The sequence below is a fragment of the Terrapene carolina genome, unplaced genomic scaffold, assembly GCF_002925995.2.
Source record: "Terrapene carolina triunguis isolate 2854851 unplaced genomic scaffold, T_m_triunguis-2.0 Scaffold714, whole genome shotgun sequence".
NCBI lineage: Eukaryota > Metazoa > Chordata > Testudines > Emydidae > Terrapene > Terrapene triunguis.
The window spans coordinates 11539238-11551194 of record NW_020665065.1 but is presented as its reverse complement, the minus strand read 5'-3'; the positions used below and the strand labels follow the sequence as shown (position 1 = coordinate 11551194).

Genomic DNA, 11957 nt, shown 5'->3' with positions numbered 1-11957 from the left:
ATGCAGCTGGTGGCCAGCCTGGTGTCCGTGCTGCTGCTGGTGTGGAGCGTGAGAGCCAGCGCCTTGCCCGGCGAGGAGAGAGCCGCCGTGGCGAACAGCAGGGTGAGGATCGCGCACCCCGGGGCGGGAGGCAGGGCAGAGGGGACTGCCGGGGCCACCCGAGTGGGCGCTCTGTGCTCCGGGATCCCCGGAGCTGCGGCGCTGGGGGCTGGAGACGGCTGGGCACCTGATTGGGGGGAGGGGGTCAAGGCAGACCGCAGAGGGGGCCGCGAAAGCAGAGTCCGTGCTAGGCGCAAACTGGCACGGTGAAGAAGGGGAGAGAGGGGAAGGAGGGGAGGAGAAAGGCAGATGGCTGGGGAGTCCGGCGAGAGGGAGCCGGGCAGGAAAAGAAGGGGCGTGTAGGAGAACAGAAGGCTAGAGGGGGTTCTTGTCCCTGCTCCAGAAAGGACCCCGGGGGCGGAAGAACGCTGGAAGGACCCGGTGCAATAGGAAAGAAGGAAGGTAACCAAGAAATAAGAAGCGGAGTAATCACACCAGAATAAAGCCACTTTGATCCGGAATAGTGTCCACATGGGAGATACGCCAGCATAGCTGGAGCAGTGTAATGGTACCGCTAGTCCTCTGCCGGTCAGTTCCCCCCATAGATAAACCCCAGGAGGTACAGTCAACGGGAGGGGGCACTTCACCACGACACAGCCTCTGCTCTGTGCTCCCAGACTGTGTCCAGAGCTCTGCCCCGCGCCCTGCGCTCCGCCAGCCAGCACCCGTGCGCCTCCAGAGCTGCCCTGCGCCTTTAGCTGCGCAACTCTCACTCCAGTGCGCGTCCATCCCCGCAGCGCGGCTCGCAGACTCGCCTCCCAGCCTGGGAACCGGGGGCAGCACAAAAGGGGAAGGAAGGGGCCTGGAGTACCCCGTAAAGGCACCTGTGTCTAGTTCCCGGTGTCGCTTTTTCAGCCTCAGAGGTGGTTCTCCATCAGTGTCCGAGGTTAATGCTTTGGAGAGGGGCTCTGGGGCGCTTTGGAGAGGGGCGCGCGTCCCATGAGTAGCGAACGAGGAGACTGAACAAGAGACAGACACACACAGTGAGATGCTGGGGGGACAGCATCCCATTAGCAAACGGCCCTTAGATCGGCCTTAACCCTTCTGGGGGTGGGGGAGCACAGTCGCTTTCCTCTGCAGATTCTCGCCACGACAACAGGTTAACCCTTTGTGTGACCGACAGGTTTTTATCCCAAGTCTAAACCGCAGGGAGAAGGGAAGAGCGCGGGGTTAGGCGGCTAAACCCAGTCACGAACGGCTCAGTGGAAGTGAGTGCAAGGAACGATTCTCAGTGGCCGGTCCCATGCCGCTCCTGGAAGGGAGATCCAGAGTGAATAACTTTCCCAAGTCCCGTCGAGAGCAGATAGCGGTAGGAGGGTGGGTTGGAGGCTGAAGGAGAAAGACGCGGATCCCTTTCTCAGGCTCAGCACCCCCGGGTTTGAGACATAAGCTGTTATGAAATACACCCCCAAATGCCCAGGAAAGCACCGGCCGGGGTATCCCCATGTCCCGGTGGAAGCGGCGCAGAGAAGCCAGCAGCCGTAAGGCGCAGGGGAGTGAACAATAACCGGCTCTAGCGGCTCGGAGCTCTCCAGCGGGACATCCCTGAGGGCGGCAGCGACACCGCGCTGGGAGCAAGGGGCGAGCGCACGGGGCTGGAGCAAGGCGGCTCTGTGGCCCCTTACCCCGGCACCTGTGCCTCGCTGGGGCCAGTGGCCGCCGGCTTCCAGCGCTGTCTGGTTCCGCTGGTTCCCAGGGAGCCAGGGCTTTGTCCCGCCCGGCTCATGGGTAGGCGAATGGGGCAGGCAGCCCGTGCCCAGGGAGCAGGGACACCCAGTAGGCGGCTGGAGCGCTGCTTCCCAGCTCAGGACTCGAGGGAGCGGCGACCCAGGTGTTGCCAGACGGGCAGGATTTGGGAAATCAGCCTCCCCCCGCCCTGCCCTGTGGGGCTTCTGCCCTTGCCACGGCCGCAGGCAGCGATGTGCCTCAGTTTCCCCGTCTGTCTAAAGGGCAAATCATTAGCGCCCGGCCAATACCCACAAAGGTTTCCTTCAAGAATCAGGAGGATTAATGTGGCAGCTCCCTGGGAAGAGCCTAGGCCAGCGCTTCGTGGCCGCTGGGCTCCCGGGGACAGCCTAGCCCAGGGGTTCTTGGTCGCTGGGCTCCCGCGGACAGCCTAGCCCAGCGGTTCGTGGCTAGGGACTGCCGGAGCGTCGGCGGGGAGCAAACGCTGAATCCGTAGGGGCCAGATTCTTCTGGGGGTAACGAAGAAACCGAGCTGAGTTACTCTGGATCAAGGCTGGTGTAACTGAGATCAGAATCTGGCCCTAGGCTATTTGAAAGCAGGCAATGTGGATTGTTTCATATCTCCTTGGTACAAGTAGCGTTTCCAGCCATTACTACAGCTTCCCCCCACCCCCATCGCCCCCATGGCTGCCTCCTTCCTTCACCCTTAACTCTGTCCTCCTGGCAATGATTGGCCAGAGGAGTCGCAGCATGAAGTTTCCCCATGTTAATAACGTTTCTCAGCACATTGCCCCTCCATAGCCCTTCCCAAGTGGGTGCTGGGACTGCCAGGCAATAGAAACAGTACGGGGGGGGGGCGGATTTATAGCTCTCTGGGTTTGGGGAGGGTGGGAGGAGCAGGGGATATTGTAACAGAGCGAACCAGTTTGTTCGCTGGTATAATGACACACAGGTGCTGCTGTCTCAGCCCAGCTGGCCAGGTAAGTATGGCATGCTCTAGTATGGGTCTGGGAGCCAGACATTCCCGAGCTCTAATCTCAGCTCTGTCATTGGTTTGCTGTGTGAGCTTGAGCAAGTCTTGCCCCCTTGTGCCTCGGTTTCCCCTCTTGTATGGTGGTGGTGATAACCGTTTCCTGTTACCCTGGGAGACAGGGTGAGGATTAACTCACTCCTGTCTGCAGAGCAAGTGCTGTACAGGTGCTGAGAGCCCTCAGGCCAGGAGCTGTGGTGAGGGAGAGGGAACCAAGGGAACTGGGATCCTGGCTTTGTCCCCCTCTTCCGCCTCCCCTGTCTCTCTGATGAGACCCAGGCTTTCTGAACACTGAGCAGAGAACCAGAGACAGATTAGGGATTTGTGGGTCCCTGGGCCAGAGCAAGTGGGGAGCCCCTCCCCACCCCTTTCACCTGCAGTCCCCCCCCACCTCTGGCACTCCTGCTGGGGAAATGGGGTCAGGGCACGGGGACAGGAGTGCTGGGTGGGTGGAGCAGGTCAGGGCCATTTTTCTAGGGCCCCTCAGTTGGCTGGGGCCCCTGGGCTCAGGCCTCGTTGGCCCAATGTCTAATCTGCCACTGCAGAGAACCATCCAGGTCTCTATGCCAGAGCCTCTGTGCTAGCCCTCCCTCCTGTGTATGCTGTCCCCCTCCCCTCTGGCTCACGGGCCAAGAGATGTGAACCAGGAAAGAGGAGGAGGCCAACTGGGACTAGGAAATGTCCCCACCTTTCTGCCTCAACTCCCCCCCACCACCATCATGAAGACCCCAGTGACTCCCATCCAGCACTATGAAACTGGCCATTCTGAGGGGATTAGCACTGCAGAGGATTGCCCAGTGTCCTAAGGGTTAGAGCTGGGGTCTGTGATGAGGAATGGAGAGCATTAGGCCAGTACCTGCAGAGTGACCTATGGAGATGGCATCACCTCTCTTGTGCTTTCCACTTGCAGGAGCAGATCAAGGCCCGGAAGGACATGATCCTGAAGATGCTGGTGGGTCTCCTGGATGGGATGGACACGGGGCGCGAGGCAGCTTCCACTGACTTTGAAGAGCCCCCGGAGAGCAAATTGGAAGAGGAGCGGCTGGCTTTGGGGCGGTTAGCCCAGCTATCACAGCGAGACCGCAAAGCCCCCTGTAAAAACTTCTTCTGGAAAACTTTCACTTCCTGTTAACCCCCAAGCCCCACTACCAGCCCTGGATCCAGGCCCCCTCAGATTTTCCCTGTCCCCTTTAGAACACAAGAACTGTATCTGCATTGTAAATAGCATCCACATGTCAATGGTTTCTGTTTTCCTCAAATGATTTGAGCTCTGTTTGTTTATTACTCCATTCACAAATAAAGCATGGCTGAGAGGCGCCTTGGGAACATGTGTCTGCTTGTTTGTGCCTGCTGCAGCTAAATGCACACACACACATCTGGGCCTTCTGACACTCGGTGGGTGGTGGGCAAAGGTCAAGGTCTGGCCTGGAAGGTGTTGGGGGAAAAGGACATGCTGACTAATATATGCAGACTAGCATACACATATGTTATGCTGATAATACTACCCACAATACATATTCCAAACATTTAAGTATACATATTATTAAGCATTAATATAGCAATTATATATCCCATTTTGGCCTATATTTTTTTTATAATCCTGTTGAGTTGTGCTAAGTATCCCATAACACTTTGCATTAGCAGAAGTAAACTTTGGCTTAAGTAGATAGGAAGACTGTCCGTGTCAGGAGATATAAATGTTTTCTAACAGCAACAGAAAGGTATTTACCCTCCTCACAAACCTATTTACCCTGGTACAAGCCCAGGAGATGGCTCCAGGGCCTTTAGTACTCAGAACAAAGATAAAGTTGCATCATGACCTGGGTTCATCACAGAAGATAAAGGGGTGCATCAGGATACCAGCAACTAACAAGGTGAAAACCTGATTCCTTAAATCCAGTTTCAGATGCCATACATATAGTACCTTTTACTGATACGAGAAGGGATATAACTCAAGGGAGCATGCCTTCTGTGTAAGGTGAATGTCACAGGACTGAACAGGACTGCTCTTCGGAGACTAGGATCATATAAAACCTTTTTCCTGCATCATAGTAATAAACGGGACTGATGTTGGTGAGTTGATCTCTTGAGTATATTTCATAACAAACCGAAGTGTGCCCAAGCAACTGACTATACAATTTATCAACAGGCATAAAAGATAACAGGTGTTTCACACATGAGGAAGCCCAGAGCTCAGCCTGCCGGAGCCCTGGCTGGGCACTGCTGGGAGGAAGTTCATACCACTGGCGGCCAGTTCAGGCAAGACAGTGTGCTGAGGGGTAATGGTCTAGGGAAATCCCCTCCATGCTCCTAACCAGGATTTTGGAGCAACCAGAGACAGGCTTCTCCTGAGAGGCTCCATGCCAAGTTTTACATTGAGCCCAGTGGACGCTGGGGCAGGGTGACTGTGCTCAGTGCTGGCCATGGGCAGTGCAGAGGCACAAGTGGTCTGGGCAGCTGCTGGTGGTTTGCTGCTTGTGGGAGCACGAGGAAGCACATGGTGCTTCTGCCCTAAGGAGGCACTAATGGGACACAGCTGTGACCAGACTCATCCAGGCTCTGCCCAGATGGGCATTTACCCTGCTAGTCCCAGAGCTGGCACTGCCCCCAGCCTGGCTGCCTTGGAGCATCTGGAGCAAGCGCAAGGAGAGTGGAAATACCAAGGTAGGAGGCTAATCACGTTAGAATGGGGACGCCAGAAGGGCATGATTCTAATTGCCCCATTAGTGAGACTCAGTAGATCTGGCTTTGCTGGAGAAGGGAAGCTGGGGGTGGGAGGGAGAGCCGAGCCCAGGCAGCTTGCTTCCTCCCTCCCTGCCCCTGTGGGACCAGACCTTGAGGGTTGGCCCAGAAAAGAGAAAATTTCCCTCTGCAACCCAGGTGGCTGCAAGAAACACAAGTACAGCAGTCTCTCCCGAGGGCATCACACTAGCCCCACTACAGCATCAGGTGGGGTTGCTGAGGCTTTGTCCTGGAGGAGGCCAGAGAGTCTAGCTATTCCTCCCCCAGCCAGGACCGGTGGAGTGGGGGGAGCAGCTGGGGTTAGGCCTAGGCTCCATGATTCTTTCCCCCGCCTTTTGCCATGCCCTTGGGGCATGATGGGTGTTATGCCACAGTGTCGAGAGCGCCCCATTATCATCGGGAACTGGGGGAAGGGTCTGGTGATGTTAGAGATTCACGCACCCCAATCGTGAGCTAGGGGGTAGCAGTCAGTGTATCGGTTCAGAAGGGTATCGTGCCCCTCGGTGCCTTGTGTGCTTGGTGAAGATGATGCCTCCAGGGGTCAGGGCAGGACCTGCAGGTAGCCCATCTCCAGTCGCCTTGAGCCAGGAGCAAAGCGACTAGCTTAGCAGAGCGATTTGTTTCCCTTTCTTTCTCCCCACTCTGTGCTCCAACACCTGGGCAGAATTGCCTACCCCTCGTACTCTCCTCATGAGCCCAGAGTGCATTTGGGGGGTGTGGGGAGAAATGGCTGTAACCTCGCAGGAGGAATATCCGAGGAGGGAGCTATGTGCAGTGTGGTTGTAGCGGTGTGGGTCCCAGGATATTGGGTGAGGTAAGACCTTTACTGGACCAACTTCTGTTGGTAAGAGACAAGCCACTCAGAGCTCTTCTTCAGGTCTGGGAAGGTACTCCCATCATCGCAGCAAAATGCAAAGTGGGACTAATTGTTTAGCATATGTAGTTAGCGCATATTGTAAGGCGGGGTAATCAATTATTTTTGTCAAGGTCCAAATTTCTTGGTGAAGGTACAGTCCAGGTCCAGACTCCAGAGAAAATAATTAAAGAAAAAACGATGATGATGATCAATAAAAAGATTTTGGGGTCTGTTCAAAAGCATATGGCGGTCTGGATTTGGCCCATGGGCTGCCTATTGACTACCCCTATTGTAAGGGACCATTCAAGGTAGAGTGACCCATTAACACCTCTGCAGCCATAGGGGGGAAAAAAGTGGGTTACAGATTGTTGTAATAGGCCATAAAGCGAGCTCTCTACTCCTGTACAGAGAGCCAGCCCCATGCTACAATGGGAGCTGCATTCAGTTTGACCCCCTAGCCCTCAAATCCAGACACTCACAGGTCAGAAGCCAAATATCACAATTGGCTCCATCTCTGTAACAAGCTGAAACAAAACTCAGGGAAGTTTGGGTCAGGATCCTACACCTCTGGCCCTGCTCTAGTTCTCACCAGAGCCTCTTTGCGCTCTGTGAGAGGCCCATGTGCTGGCTAACCAGACCGTCTCCTGCTCCTGTTCTGGGCCACTGTGCTAGTTCGCCAGGCTGAGACCAGTGAGGCCTGCTGCCTGGGCTCATGGTCACCTGCCGAGGAGCTGGTTTAGCTTTGACCCTCCCCTTTGCGATTGGAAGGTGGGTTAGACAATGTATTCAACTGAATGGCGGGTAGGTCCTAGTGGTGGAGGTAAGTCCAGCATGGATGCTGGTCTCTAAAGCAGACAGTGGGGACCTGATTCTCTCCTGCCTTCTACCTGGGCAGTAACTGACACAGGGGCAGAATGGCTATAAAATGCTGTTGTTCAATTTGCCGTTATTGTCAGTAGTAGCATTAAGGGAAAGCTTAGAGACCCCAACTGAGAGCAGGGCTGCCCTGTGCTAGATGCTGCGTGAATGCCCCGTGACAGTCCCAGCTGCAAAGAACTAACAGGCTAAATATATGAGACGCACAACGTGTGGAAAGGGAATAGAGACCGAAAGAGGGGAAGTGACTTGCCCAAGGTCCCACAGTAAGTCAGTGGCAGAGAGAGAAATAGTGCCCAGGTCTCCTGACTCCCAGTTCACTAGGCCACACTGCCTATCTGGTGGTAGAACTTCACACCCTCTTTGCACAGGTCTGAATGATGGGACCAAGAGAACCAAGCGCTGGGAGGCGATCGCACCCAAGTCAGAGGGACCATCATTGGAAGCCGGGAAGCACTGAATTAGAGGGTTTGTTTCAATAAGAATCTTTGCTTTGGTTTTTGAACGTGAGTGGCACTGAGGTTTCTGCTCTCAGCAGCGTTTCAGTCAAATCAGCCCCCGGCCTGTTTTCTTCTTCCAGCCGAGGTAACGCTTCCAACTCCCCCGCTCTCCCGGCGTAATGAGTGATACAGCCACTCTGGCACCCAGATGGGTAGGCTCATCTCTGCCATTTCGCTCTCTGTCAGGCTGCATTTTCCACCTCGTTTGCCATGGAAGTTTCTGGCTGTGTTTGTCTGGCTTTTGGGAGCGGTTGGAGTCTTGGAGCTTGTTTTATTCCTCACTCCCTAAAGAAAAAATCAGATCCGTGCTAGGGAACTCAGCGACGGGATCTGGAGCCTTCCTACCCTTGCTTACCAGTATAAGTCCAGCCCAACTTAGTAGGGGCCAAAAGGTGTAATCATAGAATCTTCTTTCTGGCAGTGGTCAGCACTAGGTGCTTTAAAGGATAGAGCAAGAAGCCGTCTGGCAGATGGGGGAGAATCTGTCTCATTCTAACCCCTAATAGCGATTGTCTCAAGCCCTGCAACATATGACTGTTCAGTGGCCTGTAGGTTAATATGTTTATGGGTCACAGCCTAATCCTGTAGTGGAGCTGAGGAGCTGTGGTTTTTTAACTCGGGCTAGCTCATGCACATTAGTTTCCCTGAGGTAAAAAATATACCATTGTTTAGCAGTGAAGATAAGGCCCTAGTATCGGAAGGATAAGTCATTGTTTTCACACGTTCGCTGGCTTCGGTGGATGCTAGCAGGGAGTCTATGCTAAACTACACACAATCCGTACCTGGGCACCAAGGTTTGAGGCACGTCCAGACTAATCTTTGCCAATTAACTAAAGATAGTTAACACCTTGTAATCAACTAATTCCAGGGGGAAAAAAAGTCTAGTGGAGCCAAGCGAGTGCCTTCTAGTCCAATGCCTCAACTACAGGTCAGAGTTCTGGTGTTTGCTCCTGAATCTGCCACAGGTGTGTGCATTTGACCTTGGGCAAGTCACTTAGGCACAGCTTTTCAGAAGTGGCCACTGTGTATTTTCCCCCATCCCCTACCCCCATCACCAAAGGTGCTGGGCACCTGCAGCTCCCAGTGATTCCAATGGGAGCTGTGGGTGCTCATTCCCTCTGAAAAGCAATCCCAAAAGTTTCTCGAGCTGCTCACCAAAATCAATGGCCACTCTTGAAAACTGATGCTGTTACAGGGGGCTGTAGATCTCAATTCATCAGTGGTGACAAAGCTCCTTGAGAATCGTGAATGGAAAGTGCCATAGAAGTGCCAAGTATATTAATGAGTCCATCTCCCCTGGGCAATGCAGAACTGATACTCACGCTGGTCTCTAGTCATAGATGGCTCAGGTGACAGAGCTTCTAGCACTTCCTTTGCTACATCTGTGGGTGAGCTTTGGTATTGTGTGGAGCGACTCACCTGCATACTAAGGCCATGGCTTTCAGAACTGCCATACCATGAATAAATAACCTCCCACTCCCCTTGGATATTGGAATGACCATGGTAGAAGAGCCCTGGCTGGCTGGTAGTGAGTAGGAACAAGAGTGAGGGGATATGTTCAGCCAGAGAGAAGTGGGCGAGGACCTGGAGTGAACAAGGGCAACCGGCTGTACAGCAGCTCTGGATTCCATTTTTGAACTCAGTGAGCGGTGTCACTTCCCAGGGGTACCCAGGGCTTTGAGGCACCTCACCACTTCCTGCTCTCAGTGTGAGGACGTCATGTCTGTGTCTGCCGTTGGTCAGTTCCCTGACTGCACCAACTTCTGGCCACACAATCCCTGCATTCCAGGCCGCCTCAGGCCTCACTCTCTCTGCACAGGTTGGTGATAGCCAACCCCCTGACACTCGAGTCCTTGGAGCATTCCCTGTCGTGTCCAACCCTTTATCCACTGAGCGCTCACAGAATTACTGGGCCTGCTGTTCCCAAAGGCACAGTACGCTGCAGCTACTAGTAATACTGTAGAACGCAGCTTCAGTGAACGCACGGCACTTAGGTATATGTACAGCGAAAACACGAATACATTTATTATCAAAGAACAGGGAGTCAAGTGATAGTGAGTGAGAATATTGGAGACAAATGGTTACATATAAAACAAAATTAGAACATGCTTTTTAGACTTTAAATTTACTGTGACTAACCAAATATTCCCCTGTCTCTGACAGGATGCTTCCGAACCCCAGGGCTTTCCTCAGTCTTTTCAGCCAGTTTGGTTGCGACCCTTCTCACAAGAGCAAGCCTGCTGACAGCTTATCTTCACAGATCATACCTACGGCTTCATCTTTACCCCAAATGTTTCAAAAGTTCATTGTCTTACCCCTATCCAGGATAACACTCCTGCTATTTACTTCTTCCTGTTAATTTCCTCTCTCTGAAGATTTCACAATCCTTCATTAGCATTTGGCTCAGACTTGTGAGTGGATGCCCATTGTGAACCATACAATACTTCATTTACATGTAAACAGATAGTTAAACATTTCTTCCTTGCAGCTTTTCACCTTTGCTGCTGACCAGTCCCTAGACACACACCTTAAGAAGATATTTTTTGTACAGATACATAACTCCTTAAATATCATCTGTACGTACATCTCACAATGATCAAGAGGATCAGTATGACACAGGCTTTTATTAGAGACTTTGCAATGACCCCTGGGATACCTGTGTCCTCTGCCAGTTGGCATCAAGAGGTCTTTGGGTCGCACTCACCGACTGGATTTATTAATGAGACACCTGTATCTGACACCCTTCATCTGAGGATTTCAGGGCACCTTACAGGCACTAATGAATTTAGCTTCACAACATCCTGTGGTACGTTCGTACCATTGTCCCTATTTCATTGATCTTAGAGATGGAGTTGAAGTGACTTGCCTAAAGTCACAAGGCTCGTTACTGGCGGAGCTGGGAATAGATCCCACAAGTCCTCTCGCCCAGTCTCCTGCTCTAACCACGAGGCTGTGTTTGCTTCTGCACATGACCTTAGTGAATTTTCTGCCTCACTCAGTCTCATTTAAGTGGAAATGTAACACGGTCAAATAACCCATTTGTTCACTCACTTTATTACTCACTCTAGCTAGATGGATAGTGTTGAGTTTCTCAGTTCCCTGACCTCATATCTGAGCTGCGAAGGCTTTCATTTGTGAAGTGGGCTCCTAAACTGTGTCTTCACTTACTCCTCTGAACTACTTTATTCACCAGACCCCCAGCCACAGCAGGCTGTGAATACATCCTTATACCCGACAGAGGGCTTTCAATGAAAGATATTGTCTTGACTATAAAGGTGGCGCAGCAGCTTCAGGTAAGAAGCGTACAGCATAGGAGACTCCTGAATGCAAAGGACCCTTTGGCAACTTCAAATAAGATCTGAAACAATAGCTTCTCCACAGCCTCGCCTAGCCCTGATAAAACTCTCAGGGATGTAAGTGGGCCGGGGTGGAGGGAGAATTGATGAGGCATTGTAGCACAGGTGCGTTTGCTTTTGTAGCACGGGCAGAAAGGGCAGACTGTGCCTTGTACTGTGCTTTCAGTTACACCGCAGTGCGAAATACTATACGCTGCAAGCACTTGAGAGAGGAGGAATGATAACAGAGCTCTGCATGGCTCTAGCATCTCAAAGAACTTTACAGAGATGGACATGGCTTATTATTCTCCATTCCATGCATGGGGAAGCTAGAGCGCATGAGAACGTCCAGACTGGGTCAGACCAAAGGTCCATTTAGCCCAGTGTCCTGTCTTCCGACAGTGGCCAATGCCAGGTGCCCCAGAGGGAATGAACAGAACAGGGAATCATCAAGTGATCCATTCCTTGTCACCCATTCCCAGCTTCTGGCAAACAGAGGCTAGGGACACCATCCCTGCCCATCCTGGCTAATAGCCATTAACGGACCTATCCTCCATGAATTTATCTAGTTTTTTTGAACCCTGCTATAGTCTTGGCCTTCACAACATCCTCTGGCAAGGAGTTCCACAGGTTGACTGTGCGTTGTGTGCAAAAAATACTTCCTTTTGTTTGTTTTAAACCTGCTGCCTATTAATTTCATTTGGTGACCCCTAGTTCTTGTGTTATGAGAAGGAGTAAATAACACTTCCTTATTTACTTTCTCCACACCAGTCATGATTTTATGGACCTCAATCATATCTCCCCTTAATCGTCTCTTTTCCAAGCTGAAAAGT

The 11957-nt window shown here is 52.4% G+C and overlaps 1 protein-coding gene across 1 annotated transcript; it reads left to right on the top strand.

The window, feature by feature from the left end:
- LOC112114041 (somatostatin-2-like) lies at nt 1-3947 on the top strand. Its single transcript, XM_024210556.1, has 2 exons — nt 1-102; nt 3726-3947. The coding sequence occupies exons 1-2, from the start codon at nt 1-3 to the stop codon at nt 3945-3947; spliced, it is 324 nt and encodes a 107-aa protein (XP_024066324.1).
- The last annotated feature ends 8010 nt before the right edge of the window (nt 3948-11957 follow it).